This window comes from Dermacentor andersoni, chromosome 8 (assembly GCF_023375885.2).
Source record: "Dermacentor andersoni chromosome 8, qqDerAnde1_hic_scaffold, whole genome shotgun sequence".
NCBI lineage: Eukaryota > Metazoa > Arthropoda > Arachnida > Ixodida > Ixodidae > Dermacentor > Dermacentor andersoni.
The window spans coordinates 34,936,067-34,958,860 of NC_092821.1; the positions used below are offsets into that span (position 1 = coordinate 34,936,067).

General features: G+C 50.0%; 1 protein-coding gene across 1 annotated transcript; it reads right to left on the reverse strand.

Moving 5' to 3' along the window:
• Positions 1-5,563: 5,563 nt before the first annotated feature.
• Positions 5,564-22,145, reverse strand: LOC129383511 (scoloptoxin SSD20-like). The gene is made up of 3 exons (XM_055068083.1): positions 21,757-22,145; positions 8,483-8,599; positions 5,564-6,741 (listed from the first exon to the last, which is right to left on the reverse strand). Exons 1-3 carry the CDS (start codon positions 22,036-22,038, stop codon positions 6,580-6,582), a joined length of 561 nt encoding a protein of 186 aa, XP_054924058.1. The 5' UTR covers positions 22,039-22,145; the 3' UTR covers positions 5,564-6,579.
• Between the last annotated feature and the right edge of the window lie 649 nt (positions 22,146-22,794).

Sequence of the window (22,794 nt, forward strand, 5' to 3'; positions counted from 1 at the left end):
GGGCAGAGGAGTGACGAGGTACTCGCAATCAGGAACTGGTGGGAAAGACAACAGTTCAATGTAGGCTATTGACTTTGGCTGCAGGCGAAGAAAGCCGGTGAGACGTAAGCGGCAGTGGGGTGCGTCGGAAGGTTCTGCGAGCATCGGCAACTCAAGGCGAAGGGTACTGGAAGAGCAGTCAATAAGAGCAGAATGTGCGGAGATAAAATCGAGGCCGAGAATGAGGTCGTGGGGGCAATGTGCAAATACGGTGAAGAGGACAGGAATGTGGCGGCCGGCGATGCTGACGCGTGCCGTACACATGCCGATGATAGGCACAGTACCGCCATCCGCAACGCGGACGACGCGTGCCGACGCTGGGGTGAGGAGCTTTTTGAGTCGTCGTCGGAAGGCAGCACTCATAATTGAAAGATGTGCTCCTGTATCGATGAGTGCCGTGACAGGATAGCCGTCAACGTCAAGAAGGTTTCGGTTCGTGGGTAACGTGAGCAGAGGATTTGAGGGCAGGGTCGACAACGCAGCTTCACCTCCAGAAGCTGCAGTGCCTAGTTTTCCGGCTGGGTACGGGAGGCGATAGGCGGCGAAGAGAAGCGACGGGGTTGGGGCGAACGAGACTGATGGCGTCGAGGTGAGGGGGAGCGGCTGTACCGAAGGTTCGGAGCAGGAGCATCAGCGGCAGTGGATTCATGGCGGGTGGTATAGGGAACGGAAGGTCCAAAGGTGCGGGAATAAGTGGCGGTGTATGCGAGAGGTACGGGGATCGATACCCCGCACCTCCACCAGAATGTTGCGTGTAGAAATACACAGACAGAAGAGGTTATTTACACGCTATTTACACTGGAGCCAGGCAGCCAGGCCGACACTCGCTCGCGCCAAGCACACCGACCAACTTCATCGTCGTTCTCGCGGCGGCTCGTTTCTTGAGCATCGCTCGATGATGCCGTAATAATATATCGCAAAGTGAAAACGAATGTGTAACATGAATCAATGCGGATGTATAAAAATGTGTGTGCGTACCTTTTGTCACAATTACCACTGATCAAGACAGCAGAAATGTGTTCATACATTTGTTAAAATTCTGTTGCCTCTTTGTCGTGTGCTACATAGCTTAGCTGGTCATCCACCTTCACAGTTGAATGGCTCATGATTTTTTTACTAAATTTAATATCTTTTACTCAAAACATCAAAATTAAATGAATGTTACTTATTGAAATATGTTTAACTCCCCCCCCCCCCCATCTCAATCTTTCGAAGTTGTCGAAATTTTTCTGAGGACGAGAGTAATATGAAAAAAGAAAACATCCATAATTTTTGTTGCAAGGTTGTTACAAATGCTCTAATATTGTGTTTTGAGAGAGTGGTCCATAGTGCTGAAATGAGCATTTATTGCGGTAGTGTAATACAAGGGACACGCCTCGTCTTCCGAGTCTTATCAACGGCAAGAATGGGGTATTTGCGGTCGGTGAAAAATGTTTTCAGGAAGAAAAAACGCCGTTTCGTGCGAAAGGTGAAGCATCGATTACGACAGCAAATTAATAGTTATGTAATATAAAGTAAGAATATTAGTTTTATCGGCCGTATAAACTTGCAAACATTCGCTTACTGACTAAATTAACAGGCATAGTGTCAGCGCGCACAGGCAAACATGAACATATCGCACTCTGTGAGCTCGGACACTCACTGTCAAAACGCCGGCGTGAGGAAGCGGCAGCGAGCGAAGTGACCTTCGTGGTGTCTATCGCTTCAACGCAAACTGAGCGGCGAGAACGCAGTACGTACAAAGGAGATATGAGCCGTCAAAGCGCCTAGACTGCCCTCAACGCAGATCGCTTTCAAGATATGGCACACGCAGCTGCAGGATACGCAGTTGCTGTCAGAGTACAATGCCGCCCCCATCTCCCTCCCCTCCCCGCAGAGCCTATCGCGCGACGGAAGACGGCGGGCTTGCCGATCGTCGCCTCCCCTTTCACGCTTTCACTCGCACATACCGCATACGGTGAGCGACGATGGTGTTATCGCCCTTGTACTTTGTATGGGACATCACGGCGACGCCGACGCGAAAATGCGCCTGGAGTGTCTATAATGCTATCGCAATAAAAGGCTGTTTGAACGAAATGCGCTCGTGTAGTTCGTGACCTCAATACAGCAGCCGATATTCCTGCTCAACAGGCAACGAGCACATTTACAGCCGCCCAATATTTTATTTTTCAGCAACGTACCAAAATGAGAGCTATGGAAATAGACAGAGGGCTAACGGTGTTTGCCTTCTGCATAGTGTCTGTGTGCCCGTTCAGACGACTCCATTAAATCGCTGATAACGGTGAAATGTGTATGGGCTGAAGACAGCGAGGTACGCGGCTCTGCCAGTAAGCCAAGTGCTGCGAGCAACTTAATTCTGATCTTTATGTGATGTCTTGTAGAATTCTTTATTTAGGTTACAATGCGCACTGCTTGAGAGTTGCAGATGTTCTGTCGTGGGTGAGGCCTGGGTTGCTGCTTGCGGCTTTGCTTGGTTTTGGGCATGGCTCAGGTTATCAGGTACAGCGGCTTGAATCACAGCGGCCAGAGTGGGTGAGGGTGGTGCGCGGCGCCTCGGCAATTGTACCAGCAGGAACCGAAGGGGTTGCCTAGGCGGGACATAGCACTTCGGCTTCGAAAGCGCGCTTGATTTTGGTTCTGTGACCGTATTGCACTCGGAAGGCAGCTACGGTTAGGCCTTATTCAGCCGCGATCGAGTTTTTTGTGCAGACTTTCTGATGATGCACAAGAAAATTTTATTCCAGCAAAATTTCCTTAGTGATGAAGATGTCGGTGTCTCTCTTGTGGAAGGCCTTGCATCAAGGTGCGCATGCAATTAGCGATGAAAAACGGGTCTGTCAGCACTGCTTCAAGCGGTTCAAGGATTTGGTTTCGGCCTCCTCGGATTCTGGTGATGATAACGGTGACGTCTTCGTCCCCGAGAAAAGGACGGTAGGTGAGCTGAACAGGCACATATGGAGTTCACTGACGTTTTACCCCTGAGGCCCCCAAGTTGAGTTCCTCAAAGACAAAGAAAGAAAAGCTTACGCAAAAAGTAACCAGAGCGAAATCGAAAGCGCTGTTGCAGTCAAAATTAGATCAGGGGTCTGCGCTCTTCTTGGGAGAACCGGTATCCCTGAAACCTCAAGGAACGATTAGGGGTGTGTGAATATTCGGAAGTTTCGAATAACGAATCGTATAGAGTCCTATTGGATTCGGCCTTCAAACCGAATAGTCATAATTCGTAAATGCAAATATTATTTTAATACTTTTCGAATATTTCAAAACATCAATTGCGTCGAATTAAACATAAAAATGGAGCAAAAGTATGGTAAGTTTTCACTACTGCCAGCATAGTATAGACATAAAACATTAAACATTGCGTAGTGGAGCAGGCTACATCGCTTAGGCAGCCACACTTTGCAGGCTATGCATAGCAGCGATCAGTCGCACTCTCGTAAGAGACCTGTGCACGCGAAGAAACTGCTTATTTGCTCTAATTAATGCTCTATTTGTGCTTTTAATGAACGCTTCATAACCTACTATGTAATGAGAGAAGCTTGTGAACGTCGTCTTACATTAATTGAGATAAAGGCTGTTCCATATTCGAAATCTATTCGAAAACTATTCGATTCGTATTCAATTCGGTCTCAAAAATTACTATTCGCACACCCATGGGATCCAATTGTGATGACTGCTTTGAATGGCTGGGAAACTTGAGGAAAACCTGCGCGTCTACGTCTTATCAGGAACACCTACAATTTTTGACACGGCTGCCAGTGAACCTTGATGGTCACCATTCCCCGTTTAAGTAGTAGCCCGGCCCGTTAATTGTGGTGAGTATCAGGCTTTCTAATTAGCTGGTGCGTCGCGCTTTGGTGAGTTCCTCCCACGTATTGTGCTCGCAGAAGATTCTCCGTGGGCGTGATGGGGGGAGGGCAAGGCGTGTGTCGTGGGTAAGAGGACGTTCAACTTCTCTCTCACTGTTCTGTAAGCCGAGGAAAGGCGTGCCCATGTACGTGACGTGACGACGACTGAACCAACTTCAGCCTCTTTCTTTCCGTCAACGGGCAACCCTGTGCTCATCCAAACTTGCTCGGGTATTCTAGGCACTGTAGGTCGGGAACGGGCATCTCTATCGAAATGGAGTGAGTTTTGTGCACCTCAAATACAGTGTGCTAGAATACACTCTAGTACGCTGTACCTCAAACGAAGCAGTCGTTTCTTTTTTGACCTGCCGTAATTTCCTCAACGAATGCGTGGGGCACCCACTCGTTGAGGGGGCTTTCGAATCTATTCGCTATGCTAAATTTCAAGCTATAGGCAGCAGCATTTAGTTATTTTTCTTTGGGTTGCTTGGCGTTTTGTTTCTTCTTTTCTTTCTTCCCTTTCTGTTTTCCCTTTTATTCATATATTTATTCCATCTTAGTATTTTTTTTCCACAAGCACCATTCTCTGCCGCTTCTTTTATTCTCTTTCAGAGAGACGATGGCTCACTGACCTCCAGCGGAGCAAATAATTACCCTCACCTCCCCCCTCCCCTTCCTTCGTTCAGGCCCCTTACATGAAAAAACGCACGACCGACTGACACACGGCGCTAACCCACATTCATCCACCGACTTTCAATGGCACGCCTTTCGTTTCAAGTCTACACCTTCACCGCTAACGTACCCTCGGTCGTTACCTCGCGCACCCGCATTACCCCCTCTCCCCTTTATAACCCTGTTGTGCCGAGGAAAGCAGATGTCACATTGAAAAAGACAAGTACGCTTGTAACGTTGGCTCCCGCTTTTATATTGTTCTCGTTTTGCTCATCGTCTTCAATTTCCATCTCCCGCCTATATATATATATATATATATATACCCGCCGTGGTTGCTTAGTGGCTATGGTATTGGGCTGCTAAGCACGAGGTTGCGGTATCGAATCCCGGTCATGGCGGCCGCATTTCGATGGGGGCGAAATGCGGTCCCATCGAAACGTGATGAGTAAGAGTGTTAGCTCTTATCACGTTTCTCGATTTCTCGGGGTCTGCTACCACCTCCCTTCGGCGTGAAATTTTCAGTCCGAGGAATTCAAGGTGGCGGCCCCCATAGTAAATCAATAGCAACCCAAATGGTGACGTCACGTGACTTACGTCAAAATCCAAGATGGCGGCCAAATTTTGGTGCCAATGATGACGTAATCCAACATGGCGGATAAAAGTGAATCCACGTGATTACGACGTGATAATCAAAGATGGCATAGTTTAGGAATCTCAAGTTCAACATGGCGGCCAAATTCTGGTGCCAGTGATGACGTCATAATCCAATATGACAGGTAGAAGTGAACCCACGTGGTTATGACGGCCTAATAAAAATGGCGGCGTAGTTTGGGAATATGAAATCGAAGATGGCGGACAAATTCTGGTGCCAATGATGACGTAGCGGTCCAATATGGTGGATAGAGGTGGAACCACATGATTATGACGTCGTGGGACGAAATGGCACCATAGTTTCGGCTTCCCAAATCCAAGATTGCGGCTCTCGGTGTGATGTCATAGCCGAGGTGGCGACCACTAACACTCGCTGAGTAAGGGCATAAAACAATAAATTATGTGGTTTTACGTGCCAGAACCACGATATGATTATGAGGCGTGGCGTATTGGAGGACTCGGGAATAATTTTGCCCACCTGGGGTTCTTCACGGTGCACCTAATGCACCATACACGTGTGTTTTTACATTTCACCACCCCCCCCTCAAAATGAAGCCGCCGCAGTCGGGATTCGATCCCGCGTCCTCAGGCTTAGCTGCGCAATGAGTAAGGGCTCCTGGCTGTGTTGTGTGCCTGGACCGCGATCACAATTATTGTACCACTTGATGCCCTTGACAGGTGGGCGAGTTTATACGAATTCATCGGTACTAACTGCGCTACAGACGGGACACAAACAGTAAATTGACAAACGAGCATAGGCTTGCAACCGAGTTTATTATTTTAACATGGCCCTTAATAAATCAGTCACGCGGTTAGTTTATTAGTCATCACTATTGCAATAGGCACGCACTGAGCTTGCTCAAGCGATTTTCCTTTGTCGCTGGATTCGGCGGTAAATCGAAATCGACTACGTGAGGGGCTGCGCCGGATTTAATCAGCTGCAGGGAGATGTTTTAGAAAGAAAGTCAAGTATATATGCCGTGAGCAGGCTAAAAAAGAAAAGATAAGGACCTATATTTAGACTTACTCGTCAATATTCGCGGCAATCTGCGTATGCATACACGGTGTTATAAAATACAAGGTAAAGTGCAGAAATATCCAGTGTAATACGCAAAATAAATTCGTAGTTAAATAAATGAATCCGCTAATGCACCCTATATCAGAGTTACCAGTACTGAAGGAGTCGAAGAGTGAAACAAAGGTAAACGTGCGCGATAGGGGGTAAGTGAGTTCGCGCGAACATGCGATTGTATATACGCGTGAAATTGGCTATTACGATGCCGAGATGATCTCGAGGCCTCGACGTAAAGGAGTGAACGCCCCACGTGACGGACAAAAAGGTGCGCGAAGAGCGCGCGTCCAGCATTCCCTACGCGGGCACCTCCCCGTCCGTTGCAAAGATGTCTAGGCTCCGGTAGTCGCCGGTGGCCGCGTAAACGCCCGGGGCCTTCCTCTGAATGGCCACCACGGTGCCCGTCCAATTGAACGGGGAGAGCTTGTGGCCCCGCTTGCGGAGACTGTACAGCACGTCCTGCGAGGCGTGCGAGGAAAAAAAGAAGTAGAAGGAAGAACAACTCGGAGTGCTGCAACCTCCCGCACCAGGCACAGTTACACGTGGGGAAACCAAGGACATCAGCGAGTAAGTTCGCGCAACTCGATAGCGAGGAAGACAAACGAGAGAATTTTTAAAGCGTTTAGCGTTTCTTAGGCAGCCAACCGCGATGTTTCGCCTCTGCTCGTTTTCGCGAGGCGATCTCGAAGATAGTGTGCATTCAAACACAGTGGCAACCGCGTGGTAGAAACCGCACCGTGGTACGGTGCCACCGTGCGGTGGTAAGCGGAGCGTTCTCGCATTCTTCCTTCGTTACCCGAACGCGGAACTTCTTCCAAGCACTCGTGGCATTCTTCTACAACAACGGGAGGAACACAGAGTCTACGGTCATCCGCACAGGGCCCTTAACAGTAGGCACTGGCGACGCATTCAAACTTCCCCAACCTGCATCAACTCAGTAAAATAAGCCCGACTAGATTTCTGGACGTGTGGCCATGGTGTCCTAACAAACTCACACTACAACATATCACATGGGGGTGCCTAGAAAGGCCTTCACATATTACTAGCCCATGCATAAATGCACGCCCACTCATGTTAAATAGGCAGTGGAAGGCATGGCTTGCGGACAAGGGAAAGGAGAGCCAAGTGGCTCTCCTGGACGAAGCCCAGTAAGCCGCTCGGGCCAGCAGAGCCCTGGACTAAGGGCTTCACTGACGCTTGCCTAAGTTTCTTTTTGAAAAATAAAGTTTCTTCCCTTCCTTCCTTCCTTCCTTCCTTCCTTCGTGACCGCTGGCGTTTTGAGACACTGTGCTCCCTGGTCGAAGGAGCCGACGCTTTCGCTTGAGACGCTGCACGGAGTTCGGAATTGGCCCTTGAAAAGCTGGCGCACGAACTGTACCTTTGGCTCCCGCGTACGGGTGTAAGGCACGGTGGTAAATGGAGTGCCACCCGTAACACATAGGGCCAGCATAGGGCCACAAACAACCACCTCCCAACCCATCCTAAACGCATTCTTTTGTAGGAAACCGGCTTGGTTCTTCACATTTCTTGCTGGCCCAGGTTATTTTGTCTAAATTGGAATAACTGCAACCGCGTTCTCGGTTATTGTGGTGAAGACAGCGATATCATAGTTTGGGGGGGGGGGGAATAAATGTCGTCCAGCAGAGCCACAAAGTTAACATTTAGGATAAATTACCACTTAAAGCCACAGTCATGATGACTGAACTTGTCAAGCGGGTAAAAAAGGTTCGTACGTATTACTTTATTATTATTAAGGACTTCCGTAAAGATACACCGTTCTCAACTACGTTCGCCACTGCGCTCGAAAAGCTAGACGCTGCGCCATCTGGCTCCGCCGCCGTGAAGTCCGCGCGTAGGGCACGTCTAAACACCTATTAAGACAAGATTCTGGGGACATATATGCCCTCGGTTCGATTACCCCGATAACCGGAGCAAATCTAAAGTTTCTTTTTTTGCCATTCAACAGCGACACATACCCAGCGACCTAAGGTGGCTCGACAGATATGAATATGGATTCGAACCAGGTTCCCTTAAGCACAGAAGTACGATGCACTATATTCACTGGACGATGCAATATCCAGTGACCCAAGCTGGAGTGAAAGAGTGATATATGGATGGGGGACAGACGTGCCGCAAACTTGCTGACGTTATCGAACACGTATAATCGCATGAAGAAAAAAGTGACCACATCGGCACCCACCGCGTCCACCGTGTCCTCGTATTGGACGACGTCTTTCGGGAAGAGCTGGTTGTGCACACGGCCCGCGTCGATGGCCTCCTTCACCGTATGCCCCATCCACAGGCTGCGCACCAGCACCTGCGACGCAGTGGAAGGTGTCAACAGGTCGTTGCACGCTCGGCGCCATCGTCGGCGTATTAAATGCCATCGCAGGACGAAGGCTTCGTCCACCATCTCCGATTATTATACCTGCCTTGGTTGGACCGATTCCGTCGCGTGCCCGCAAATCTCGTAATCAAATCGCGCCACTTGAATCTCTACTGCACCCAATTGCGTTTTTCGTCCGTTGACACCTGTCCTGCTGCTGTGTCGAGAACGGGCTTACTTTCTCTACGTCTTAGGCGTGGCCCACTCAACTTCATCTCTTTGTCTCAACCTCATGTAGTGTATACCAACTACAGCTCTCTGATCTCTAATCCATGCCACCGTCCTTTTGTCCCTTAACGTTATCGTTGTCATTGCATAATCTATCGCTCGTTCCACTTTGTACAGCTGGTTCTCAAGTTTCTCTGTTGCATCGCCAAGTGTCGACTTCATAGGTAGCGGCTGGCTGATGCAGTTATTATGGTCAAAGTAAGAGAAGCACTCGCATAAGGTTGAAAAACACACACAATGATTAGAATAACGCATAATAACAGCAGGTAATATTCGGACCTTCTCGCGCTCCTTTCCATTGTAAACAAGGAAGCTGCAGCGGTCCGGAGACGTCAATCATATGTTTGTTTCTCTTTCAACCTTAGGTGAGTGCTTGTCTTATGCTGACCGTGCGCCACCCTCGCCTGACGGGTTTTCGTCGAACATTCGACTGTGCAGTTACTCTGCACTTTTTCAATAATATCAGTAAGTCGCCGTTCACGACCTGGGAGAGCCCGCCGAACGCGCTTCGACCAGTTTTCTTTTCCTGATCCGAACCCCCCTCGAGTATACATGGCACGCGTTGTAACAGCCGAATATAAATGACTCCTGCGTCTGGAATAGCTCGAAGCACCAGGATAATTGGCTGTGAATTTTTAAAGTTACTGTTGCACCACTAAGGCTTAGCCAGGCGTAGCTGCCAAGACCTTTGTCTAGTTCTCGGCCGTTGGTTCTTCAGCGCGTTTGATTTATCTGTGCTCGATCGTATCAGTCCGAATTGCCCCTTTTCTACAGCGTGCGCTGAGATCACATTCAGAACAGCCAAACTATGGCATACTTAAAAGCGAATAATTTTGACACAATGCTTTCGCATACTAGCACAGTGTCCTCAAGAACAACTCAGTAGAATAGGAATAACAATAGAATACAAATATATCGCAGTTTCTTCTTTTAACACACGACTGGTTGTAGGTAATTATGCGCTGGGTGTGCTAACATACGGTATGTACTGCAACATAAAACCTGATTCTCTTTAACAGTGTTACATGAACCGGTGAGAGAGGTCACAGTTGCAGTTTAAAGGCGTCTCCTTACGGGGCATAAATATTTGTGACATAGCACAAGTGTAATCTGACTTATGGGAACATACCGGGACGTGCAAAAGGCGAATACGAGTGCTGCGTGCAGGATGTCGCGAAACAGGCTGAAATAGCAACGTTTGTTTCTGAGTGTATAGTTGAATGTGTCGAAAGACATTTTAAGCTTTTTTCAGCAAAATGTAGATCACATAAAATGCATATTTTAGCCCCACTAGGATGTGGTACAAACCTGTGGTCCCAGTGTCTAACACAGACTTCACTACATTACAGAAAAAATTAACCAATTGCAATGTCAATTACGCCGTTTAAAGAAAGTAAATTATTACAGTGACCAATTACTGCCACACGAAAGTGATTGATGAATGAGTAAAAGGCACTCGATTACTTTTGCTTTCCTCCCAACTTTACCCGCAAGCGTAAATGGCCAGCTCTTCGAATCGGTGGTGTTCGTCCGAGGCCGCGAAGCATGTTATACTGTACTAAAGTTGTTTCATCACTAAAGCTGCTCATACTTTCTCTTACATTCTTTACAAAGTTATTCCTCGGAATTTTGACAGCCCACTAACAAATGTCACGAAACAAAACACTGACAGCGCATGCCTCTTATGCTTAATCTTCTCAGACTGAAATATTAAAACATCGGCCCACGCAAGAGGCTGCGTTTCTACCAGAAGGCTCGCCTTCGTGCATAGCGTTCGCTGCCAGCGTTTCCCGGTAAACATTGCGGTTACATAAGCGATTCCTCACGCCAGCCTTTTGTCAGCGAGTGTCCGCGGTCATTGAGTGTGAAGTGTTCATGTTTGCCTGTGCGTGCTGACGCCATGCTAGGCAATTTAGATGGTAAGCGTATGTTTAGAACGGGGCGTTCTACTCCGGTGGCTGCTGCGTATGGCGCGGTCGCGCGAGCCCTGTCTTGAATACGATCTGCGATTCGGACAGCGTAGGCGCACCGAGGGCCGACAGCGTCGTGCGTGCTATAGCACCCATAAGCTTGCGCGCCACTCGCGTTCACGGAGTGAAATGTCACTAACTTTATTAGAGCTCCGATAGGTTCAACGCAGGACGAAACAGCCCTCACGCTCACTCTCGCAGGCAAAACGCTGCAGCGAGCGGAAAAATCAGTGCGCGTTCTCGGGATACCTATTGACCGCACAGGCACAGCGGATGCGTGGCTCGCAGACCTTCGTCGGACATGGCACAACACTCTGCACCTCATAAAACGAATCTGTTTGCGCATGGGCGGTGCTGGTACCTACGTATGCCGAAAGCTTGCTAGTGCTTTGCTGACATCCCGAGCGATATACGGAGCGCGCTGTTATGACCTGCTTGCTCGGCACTGGACGCACCTAGAGGTACTCCACAGATCAGCTCTCCGTGTTATCACAGGGCTCCCGAAACACACACGTGTCGAGGAGCTACATCGCTATGCGAAGTTGCCTACCCTCCGTGCAACCATCGAAGCATCGAAGGCAGGAAACGAGAAACGCCTGAAGCACACCAGACAAGGCAGGACTCTACTGACCTACATGGGAAAGGATATATCAACTTTGCCACAACTGACATCCGACATCTCACCGTGGGATGACATTGCTGTCGTCGACACTAAACTAACGCCCCGAAGTATGGGCGCCCAACATGCGCACCGCCGGGCAGCATTCGCTACGCGTCATGTGCAGACATTGGCAGACGCACCGCCAAGCCATGAACAAGTGTACACTGACGCAGCTTTCGACCCACGAACCAGCGAAGGAGCAGTCGCCTACCACGTAGTGGGTTCTTGTGAGACACATTCTACCTTTACAACTGCTGATGCTGACGACCCAACGGAACTTGAACTCCGCGCAATAGTCTGAGCATTAGATGGAGTTTCAAGCACCACGCAAGCAAAACACATCGATATATACACCGACTCTCAGAACGCGCTGCATGCCTGCAAGTCGCGCCACACAGCATCATCGGAAGTACTCCTCGTCAAGCAGGCCTTCAGGCGTGCGGAGGTCCACGGGGTCACTGCAACACTTCATTGAATACCTGGTCACCAGGGCATCGAGGGAAATGAGAGAGCCCATGAGGCGGCGCGCGCCCTTCTTTCCAACCGCGTCGTCTCCCGGGATCAGTGGCGTAGCTAGGTCGTCTGGCACCCGGGGCCCATAAGTCTTCTGTCATCCCCCCCCCCCCCACCCCGACCGGGTGTAGTCGAGGAAGGAGAGGATATCGACAATTTCCGGGTTTCAGCACCAGTACAGCCGCCTTGGATACCGCGCACGTCCCCCGGATCCTCCTCTCCTTCGCTTTCTTTCACACAGATCGCTATAGATAATGCAGCAGGTATACACGCCGTTTTTTCTGCGCCAAATAACTCAGGGTGCTGCACTGATAACTTGTGATAAGCGCATTTGCGCATCATCTGTCAGACTGTAAGGCTTGGCAGCCAATACAAATACGGCATCGGGGAAAATATGGCTCACGTCACAAGTAACAAAAATATCTTTATAAAGTTTTAATTACCAATATTAGCGGCACTATTGCATTTGCAAAATTGAAGCCCGACATTCATATCTTGCCCATAAACAACTTTACAAAAATCGTAGTAGGTACTATGGCGCGCAGTATTTTGGCTGAAGGCAGCCTTGAACGAAAACAAAAATTAAATTATGTGTCAGTGACGCTGATCTCCGCATCATATTAGAAAAACGGAAAACGCCACCTGCCTCCCTGCTGCGCAGGCGCCAATGCTATGACAATTACGAGTTCTCTTCTTTCTGATCAATAAAGCCTTGTATTTATTTGCTGATATACGGACAAACGTGATTATCCGAGCTGCGCTACCACCGCAAGATTGGGAATAGATTAGAGCACGCTTCGCGTCGATTCTTGGCGTCACCATAAAAAAAAAAAGGCCGCGATGAAGCTCGTGCCAGCGAAAGCTTGCACTACTGTTGGTCTGCACTTGCAATGGAGAGATTGAGGGATCAACGCCACTGGTCCGCTATTTGATATATTTCTTTCGCTGCTGCCATAATGGCCGCCGCTCGCAGTGCCAAAGTACTGTAGGCTGAATTGCATCATGCGCCTTCTGCGGGGAAGCGGTCGCTGAAGAAAAAAAAAATTGGCAGTGGCTTAGCTCGGCTATGCCAGGATATACGTAGCGAAAGCTAAGGCATAGCATGGTTAGCCTTGGTTAATCTTGATTGCAAGTATAGGTTAGTATGGTTGTCTAGCTATGTTGCGGCCTTTAGCCAGTCGTTCGGCGCGCTGTTCGTCTGTTTCCTGGGCGATTCGTTTCCTCTTCATCTCGTTCCGATGTCAATTCCAGGCCTCCTCCTGCTTATCAGAATTGTCGCCGTCCATACTGCCGCCTCAATTGTGGTTGCGGCGCACGCGAGCTTTCCTTTTCAATCCTCCAACATGTTATCAGCCTGCATGTGACGCAGCTGGCGAAGCGAGCGGAGGGGAGCGCAACGACGAGGAACGCGGTGTGACGTCATACCAAACGGCGGAAAGGCGTGGCGCTGCGCAGCGGCGGTACACCTGTGGCTCGGATGCGCAGTAGTGACTAGAGAGCGAGAGAGAGAGAAATATCCGCGGCGAGGCGCGCGTTGTGACGTCATGTGCCTCCTCGGAGCACCGCCACGCCGAAACCGCAATTTCGCGGCCAGTAATGCTTTCACTAAAAAAAAAAAGTGTTCTGAAACTTTCGAGGGTAGGAAAGAAAGCGTGAAACATAACGGCAGGTTTCGCAGCGGCTTCTCGGAGCGAGCGGGAGAGGGGAAGTAAAAGCTAGCCGAGAGAGAGAGAGAATAACTTTATTGAACTGGGGAAATGGGGATAGAGGATTAGGAGATTGATGGGTGGTGCCCCAAGTCCAGGGCTGCACTGGCTTCTGCCGCTAGCCGAACGTGACCAAGAAGAGCCTTCTGCACCTTCGGGTCTGAGCTGGCGAGTTGTGCCTCCCATTGCTCCAGTGTGTTGGTTAGATTATACCTAACTAAGTAGGCATTTAAATTCGGCGGTCTATTTTGGCATCCCCATGAGATGTGGTACAAAGACGGTGGTGAGTCGCTACACCACGGACAGGCACGCCCGTACATCGTTGGGAAAATTTTGCTCCATCTTAATAAATTTGGGTAGACCCCCGTTTGAATCCTGCGGAGATCTATTGCGTCTTCCCCTTGCAAAGATGTGTGGGGGGCGCCGTATTTTTGCCGCATGCCGCGCTGGTGAGCAAGAATATCGCGTGGTATCGCGTTATTCTCCTCTTCGCGACGGCTTCCCTGTGAAGCGGCGGGTTGTGAATGGGAGTGCGATGGTTGCTCCGCTCGGTTCGTGAGCTCTCGAGCTAGAGCGTCAGCCCTGTCATTCCCCTCCAGGCCTGCGTGTCCTGGACACCAGACCAGTCTGTATGTATTCTTGAGTTCCTTTCCCAGGAGGTGGCCAACATTGAAAGGGAGACGGCCGTTCATAAAGAAGCGGCACGCCTCCTGAGAGTCCGAAATGATGGTGTTGTACGACGGCCCCGTCCGTTCCCGGTCCTTGATTGCCAAGGCGATGGCGAAGCATTCTGCCTTGGAAATAGAGGACGTGATCAGGGAGGCGCTTGAGATTTGGCTAGTCTTGTCATTGCCTATGACAGTAACTACTGCACGCTTCCAGTTGTACTGAGAGGCGTCAACATAAACGGTGTTCTCATTATTTCTGACTAGTTTGCGTAGCCATTTCACTCTCTCTTCTCTTCGCTTTTTGTTTCTGTCTTTGTGCATATACAGGAGCGACCGAGATTTTGCTTCGGACGGGACCGGGAATATCCACCAGTACCTCGTCCAAGTTTTGGGGGTGTGGTGGAATACCCACCCTCACAAGGATCTCTCTGCCCGATCTCGTCTGGCTAAGTCGGCTTCTTCGTGAAACATCGCGCCGTAACTCTTCGGCCGCACCGCACCGACGATCCAGAGAATCCCATTCGCGACTTTTGACCGCCGCACTTATGCAACGTCGCTCTCAACGAACGCTTCGCCGTAAACGCGAGCGCCGGGCACGCTCGTTGAACGCCCTCTTACTGCTGTCTTTGTTCGTCTTCGCTGCGCGTTCTGAACGGAAGAGGGACCCAAGAGCCTCAACGCCTTACAACGCCTGACTGTGTGTTTAGCGACGCCTGCTCCCAGCATGAACGCACATCGATGGGGGCGAAATGCGAAAACACCCGTGTACTTAGATTTAGGTGTACGTTAAAGAACCCCAGGAGGTCGAAATTTTGAGTGCTCCACTACGGCGTGCCTCATAATCAGAAAGTGGTTTTGGCACGTTAAATCCCATAATCTAATTTCTTTTAGCATGAACGCACGGCACGAGCGCATTCCACATGAAACGTTCCGCTAAAGCGAGTAGTTTAGCGACCATTTTGCGAATTAAATTTTTTAGCCCGCACATTCGTGCAATTATTTCGTGGGTTGTTGATACAGCTGCAGCCGACAATTCTGCGGCACAACGCATCGGGTACATGAGCTCAGGCTACTGGATACCGGAGCATTCTTTGCCTGCGCCCAGGGAAGCCGGCGGAAAGAGGGGTGTCTTCAGACGTATATGACACCCCTCCCCCCCCCCTACTGGCTCCTTGCACCCGGGGCCCACGGCCCCCCGGCCCCCCCCCCCCCCCCCCCCGTTGCTACGCCACTGCCCGGGATTCTTCAGAAACCCTCACAACCAGCACAAGCAACACGACAAATGGAGCCCCGTATGATCCAGACAGAGCTCTGAGAGCAGCAGCCAACCGACGCAAGAGGGAACTCCGTGCGAGTGTGCCCTCAGACCCAGACCCACTTCCAGCGGGTCTTCCCAGGTCGGGGCAGGTGCTGCTGCATAGGCTCCGTTCCGGCTTCGTCCTCACACCAGATGTGCTGGAGCGGTGGCGACAGTACCGGCCACGCCGGGAAAGACGCCCTCCATCTCCATCTCCCAACTCCCTTCCATCGCAGGAACCCGGCCATCCCACAGCCTCCGCGGACCAAGAAGCGCTCCAGACGCCGCACAGGTGCCCTGACTGCGACATGGCTACGCGGCCATCCGCAGCCCATCTGTTTTGGGAGTGACAGCGACACGCTCAACAGCGGGACCACCACCTGAGGGCGGTGCGAGCTTTGTCCTACGAGGAGTGGATTAGACCGGCAACTGGCTCGATGGATTCAGACAGGGCCATTCTGGACTCACTCTTGGCTTTCGCCAAGGACGCGCAGCTTCTAGGACGGCTCTGAATACACCTCCCCTCCTCTTCCTATTCCCCATTATAGGCCTTCGCGCCATCCCTTATAAATACATTTTGTCATCATCATCATTAGCGCTCCACGAATACCGTAGAAAGTACAAGCTGACCTAGCTCATACACTGCGCCCTCTGCAGCCCTCACTGGTTATCTTCTTAATATTTTGTCATGTTATCTTTCTTTGTCGTTCTTTTTTGCGAGAAAATTAGCAGCGTCACTGAAAACTCGCTCCTTGTGCCCGATGGAGGGACCGGTGTTGTTGCAACGTACAAAAACCTCGGGCGCAAGATTGTCGTTACTCAACGTCGGGTTGCCCGCGTCTGGCTCCCTTATGAAACGTAGTGCTTCACTGCTGCTTAGGGCTATTAGAGGTTGCTCTAGGTGGGGCCTACGAAGAGCTTAAAAAAAGACTCAGTGCCCTTTCACTCTGTAAGAAGGATGACCAGCGAAGCTGTGCATGTGAGCCCCTTAATGGCGAACTGCCTCTCCGCCGTTTGTTGGCCCGGTATTTCACTATCTTCGGGATCGGCCCGCGCATGGGGAGTGCTTAACGCCTGCTTCACCTCCGCCACGGTTTGACCCGGTATTGTACTATCTTCGGAATCGGCATTTAACCCCTGATTCAGCTCCGCCGCGTGTCCGCCTGGTATCGCACTATCTTCAGGATTGGCCCACGTATGTGGAGTTTTGCGTCTAGACACGGACACGATCCTGGGGGAACTAGCACTTAGCAGCTTCGCTGTAAAAATCATCGTTAGGCCATTTCCTAGCATCAGTGTCTAAAGTAGCCATCAATATCGAACCATAAGAGTACTGTTTCATTTTGCATGCCAACAAATTGTATAGATTCAAGATAATAAAAGAGAAACTGAGAGCTCTGTTTATCTGGTTTGAACATGCGCGACTCTGCTGTATGACACGTCCATGGAAGTTCTATACTGTGGTTCCCGACCAAATTCAAGAGCTCGAAGCTGCGTCCCCAATACTGCTTGTCTCGTTGGATAAGGTAACTGGTTACATGTAATTAATTACCAATGAGGCACTGGAGCGAGGCACTGGAAGTGGTAAGGGAATACATCTACTTAGGGCAGGTAGTGACGGCGGATCCGGATCATGAAACGGAAATCATTAGAAGAATAAGGATGGGCTGGGGTGCGTTTGGCAGGCATTCTCAGATCATGAACAGCAGGTTGCCATTATCCCTCAAGAGAAGAGTGTATAATAACTGTGTCTTACCAGTACTCACGTACGGGGCAGAAACCTGGAGGCTTACGAAAAGGGTTCTACTTAAATTGAGGACGACGCAACGGGCTATGGAAAGAAGAATGATAGGTGTAACATTAAGGGATAAGAAAAGAGCAGATTGGGTGAGGGAACAAACGCGCGTTAATGACATCTTAGTTGAAATCAAGAAAAAGAAATGGGCATGGGCAGGACATGTAATGAGGAGGGAAGATAACCGATGGTCATTAAGGGTTACGGACTGGATTCCGAGGGAAGGGAAGCGTAGCAGGGGGCGACAGAAAGTTAGGTGGGCAGATGAGATTAGGAAGTTTGGAGGGTCAACATGGCCACAATTAGTACATTGCCGGGGCAGTTGGAGAAGTATGGGAGAGGCCTTTGCCCTGCAGTGGGCGTAACCAGGCTGCTGCTGCTGATGATGATGAAAAAAAAACCATTTGAATTATAATGAGCTTTATTATCGAATAAGATGTTATCAATCAATTGCAAAACTAATAAAATGTAATTTATTACATGTGAATAACTACATGTAATTCCTTGCTTTCGTCTGGTCCGGTATAAGTGACACCTCCCTGCACCAGGTTTGCACCACCTGGCACGTTTTGGAACGCCAAAAGAAGCAATGTTTTATATCGCCTTCACTCTTCAAAAATCACCAACCCTTACCGTACCGGAAAATGGGGATAAGTGAAGCTTGTCCCGCAAGCCCCTGACCTTCGTCACGGTTAAGCCATCATGCCATCCGGCACCGTCACCCACAGGTAACGGTGCCGGATGGCATCGGCCTCACGCTCCATCAGCTCGGTATCTTCTCGTTGCTGTCGGATTGCCTGGGCTTGTGCGGCTCTAACGGTGAGATCGGTGCGCCGTTCATGGGCGCGCGTTCTCGCCGCCGCTCGTCGAACGATGCCTGTTCCTTGGAGGAAAGCACAACGCGTCGGCACCCCCTCCCTTTTCCGAGACTAAACTGAACGGAAGCGAAGCCGGCGGCAGCGCGTGCGAAACCATTTCCTGCCCTTTTCCTCCCCGGCGGAAGCGAAACGGCTCTGATCGGTTGCGCGCATGGCGTGCGCGCGTGCATATGCAGCCGGAATTAAAGCGCTTTAAACTTCACAAAGTAGTGACACTCTCCTCCTCCGCCTTCCCTCCTCCTCGTTTCTCCTCTCTTTCACGCTCCCTCCTCGACCGTGGCGCCGCCTACACTGCTCGAGCGTAGCAACGACGCCAACATGCGCTTTTCGCCACTCCGTAGACGCTGCCCCAGCAAAAATGTCGCTGATGCACGGCGCGAGGGCCCGCGTGATGCTGTTAGGCCAATAGAGACGCGGTGTCGGCCTCGGCCAGAGCGCGCGAGGAGGAGGCGGCATTCTTCAAAGCGTGGCACTACTTTACGAAGTTTAAGGGGCTTTAGCTGGAATCCTTGCTAACGACTCACGCTTCAGCGCCGACGCAGCTGTCAATTCATCAAACCACCTTTTCCCGCAGCTGCTCCGCTCTGGGAGCAACTGTTTCTTTTTTTTCGTGACCACGACAACGCCACATGTTAGCGAATGCAAGCTTTACTTGAAAAAGTTTGCACCCATAGGGCTTATCTTGTTCCGCAACATAATCATCATCTGCATTGCTTGCGCTTCCTTTCTTGAAAAGTCAGCGCTCGCTACTTTCCTGTCGAGAATGCTGTGTCACGCCGCCAGCACAGGTTGATAACGTGCAAGTCGTTCGTTACTTGGAAGTACTGGGCACGCAGCGTTGAAGAAAGGAAATGCGGGCAAGACAGATGACGATTATTGTTGTGGGACAAGATACGGCCCAAAGGGTTTGGTGTTAGCTCTTAAAACAAAGAGATGTAAAAAGCCTGGCGAAAAAATGCTGGCTCTCCTGTAATCGAGCGTAGCTGTAAGCATGAAACAGTTACTGGCAAAGCAGTAGTTGGAGATGATACTAGCCGCAATGTTAAAGTGGGTGTAGTGCATGTTCGCAACGGCACACCTCACCACACAACACCGCACCACGCCATACCGTGCACTGGTCCATTTTGGCGCAGTAGGTTTCAGTCACAGACGGAACCTCATTGCAAGTCTCGTCTCGGCCAAACAGCCATCCGCGGCGCGCCGGACGCTCCGCGGAGCTGACGGACCGCTGGCGTTGAAAAGAGCACAGACAACCCTGTCTCAGCGCCAAAAGATGACAATCAAATGTATAGTGCCCTGTATCTGCCTCTCGAGCGTCGCTATTGAATATGACAAATAAATATTCAACGCACTAGAAGTTAAAGCTTGAGTGATATTGTGAACAAACATTAAGAACTCGCAAGGAATATTTTTTTAAAACTTGTTTGGACAGTATCTAGCGTATGTAATGCGGTCCTGTACTAAGGGTTCGGAGCCAGAGGCCGCTTTTTCTTAAGGTTTGACTGGTTGCCCGGATGATCTCGTTTTCTTCTCGCAACGATGCCCGGATGTCCTCGCTCCATTCTCGTTTTGAGTGCTGCCCGGATGACGGCTCAGGATTTTGGCTCAAGGTCTCTTGAAGGTCGCCGACGACGGGAACTAAAAGCTTTTCATGCTTAACTGATGACGTAAGACATTCCGCTTCACCCCGTTACAGGCCAAGAGGTGCTCGACGCGCAGGTTCCCGATTTCAGGTTGGCGACATGCAGAACTTTCCGCATTCCGGTATCCCTACCATGTACCACTCACTTTAATGCAGGCTTCACATAACGAGCGTGAAATGGCCGAGCTGCAACGAATCATGTCGCTTGAAGCCCGTCTGGGGTGTTCTTGGCCGCAGCGCAATATGCGATGTTATGTGCGACCTCGTATTTGAAGTTTGAAGTTTATTTCCTTTCTTCATTACAGAAAGAGGAAACAAGAGCTAAAGGCCATTTGGCCTGACAGGGGCTCTTGCTGATCCGGTCCGACCGCTGGCCTAACGTTGACTGCCGCACAGCCGAAAATTATCTACCCCTTCCTGAAAAATGCCAGCCACTCAGTGCAAGGAAAGGCTGCACCTCTACATCGCCAAGGTTGCGCACCAGGAAACCTCTTCTACCTTGTCCTGATTTCGCGCCCTGCCGCAGCTAAGTTCTCGAATCCGAACGGGATACTCGAGCGAGAGCAATGCTGATTGTGACATCACGTGTAGTCATCGGACAAAAACGTGTCCGCAGGTTGCTACCTCAGACTCGGGAACACAATGCTCAGCACAACGTGCTATCATCGAGGACGAACACTGCATAAAACTCGGGGGATGGCGCCAATTGAGGCGCCCAAGTAAGCTGCAACTAAAACCCCTCTTGTAGCACCTAAAGAAACGGTTTTTTGAGCAACAGAAGGTAATCCCGAAGGCTACGCACTTACGTGCTGTGGGAGTCGGAGCAATAACAAGAGATAGTAACAAAAATTGCACGCTAAGGCCGTTTTGTGTTGGGCACCACCTGTTGCATTCGTCATCTCTGCAATACCGACTGTTTTACAGGATTAGATCAGATGAGAAAAACTTCACCTGTCAAGTCATCATTTGTAGAGCGCAAAAACGTGAGAATGTACATACTGTATATTGTGCTAGAGGCCGGTGTATGTTTTTCTTACCGAGTTCAGAAATTCTGCCCAGGGATAATCTGAGACTATGTATTTTTGAATGTTCTCACCTTGCAGTGAAGTATTTCGAAATGCAATTGAAATGTCTTTCTTTAGGCTAAAAAACTAGGGTTAGGAGAAGTTTAATTAACTCTCGTAGACGGTATATATTCTCAGGTAGTATTGGTAGCAGCTTCTGAAGTATAAAAAGGGTAGAATATTGGGCAGGTTTGTAGGGGTATATTCTTGAAAACTGCAGAGTTAAACACGGCACGAAGGTAAGACTACGAACAAGGACGAGTGCGTACCCGCAATTCGTCTTACTGATGCTAAGCAAAACATATATCACACGCTACATAAAAAATAATAGGCTGGCAGCCCCTTTCGGTCTAAGTAAGACTGACCCAGGCTTATAGGTCCTACCTAGTCGCATGGTCGCCTAGAAATTCTCCCCTAAATGTTTCCTAGACGTCTAGGAGAAACCCCTTAGAGCGCTACCTAGGACAGATCCCCAAGAGGTATCCTACATATCCCCGCTAGTCTAGGCAGGAGCGGCTGCCAGTCTATATACTTCGCGACGGTTCGTTTCAATGAAACTAGTCGCGAGTCCTTTCGCTCGCGCATGTCGGTCGTCCTACACTCATACCCTGCTTAGGCGCGCAGTCTATCAAGAATGAAACTTTGTACTAGAGCGGCATAGAGAACCTGCGTCAGGGCCGATATGATGAGCGGTCCTCCCGTGGCAGTGGCGGCGAGCAGAACGTCGCCGTTTCCGTCCACCACCACGGTGGGGCAGAGCGAGGAGACGGGCCGCATCCCGGGCCGGATCTCGTTGCTGATGCTGCTCGCCGGGATGCCGTGCACGCTCGCGCCGTGGGGCGTCGAGAAGTCGTTCATCTCGTTGTTGTACCAGATGCCCGTCGCCTTGGACAGTAAGTGCGAACCGAACCTGCAATGGCGGAGGGGAACGGTGTTATAGCGAGCCATCACTACATATCCATCGTCGCGAAACTTGGCTAATTCTCGTGAGGCTGTGCGAACGCTAGACCGGTCTTTAAGAACGTACGGCTGCCGCCCAATTCTGCCGCGGCAGCCAGCCCACAAGTGAACACTGTTTTAGGAGAGAAAAACTTTGCGAAAGCGTCTGATCCAAAGTGAATCCCTGTAGCACGATCATCTTCTGCAGACTCTGTGCGACAACTGATATCAGTCTCGGGATTTGTGGCGCTGTAAACGTAACAAATTCATGACTTGTGTTCGCAACGGGTCATTTTTTATTTCTTTTTAATTATGCGTCATGCCGAGTCACCGATGTTCCAGCTTCAGTAGCAGCGTGCCGGCGGCCGAGGCATAGAAGACGATAAAGAATGGAAAATGAAATTGATCATTGTGAAAATATGGCACTTCCCTAACGAAAGAACTAATATGTCCCATATACATTCCATAAAAAAACTCTCGTGCTCCCATATATCATATGGGGCGAGCGCCATACGATTATATGATTAACGCATGTGGATATTGTATAAAGACATACATGTTCCTATTATCGTACGGGGGCATGGCGTCACATACCACCCTTATTAAATATGAAATTTACGTTTCTTTAATGGATTCTCACGTTCACGTAAGCATTTCCGACAACCAGCACACGGGTTTTTAAAGCATTGGAATCTCTTTGCTCGATGCTAAAGCTTGCGCCGTTGGTGCCATCGGCGGTAGCAGGCCGATCGCGGAGATAGTGCA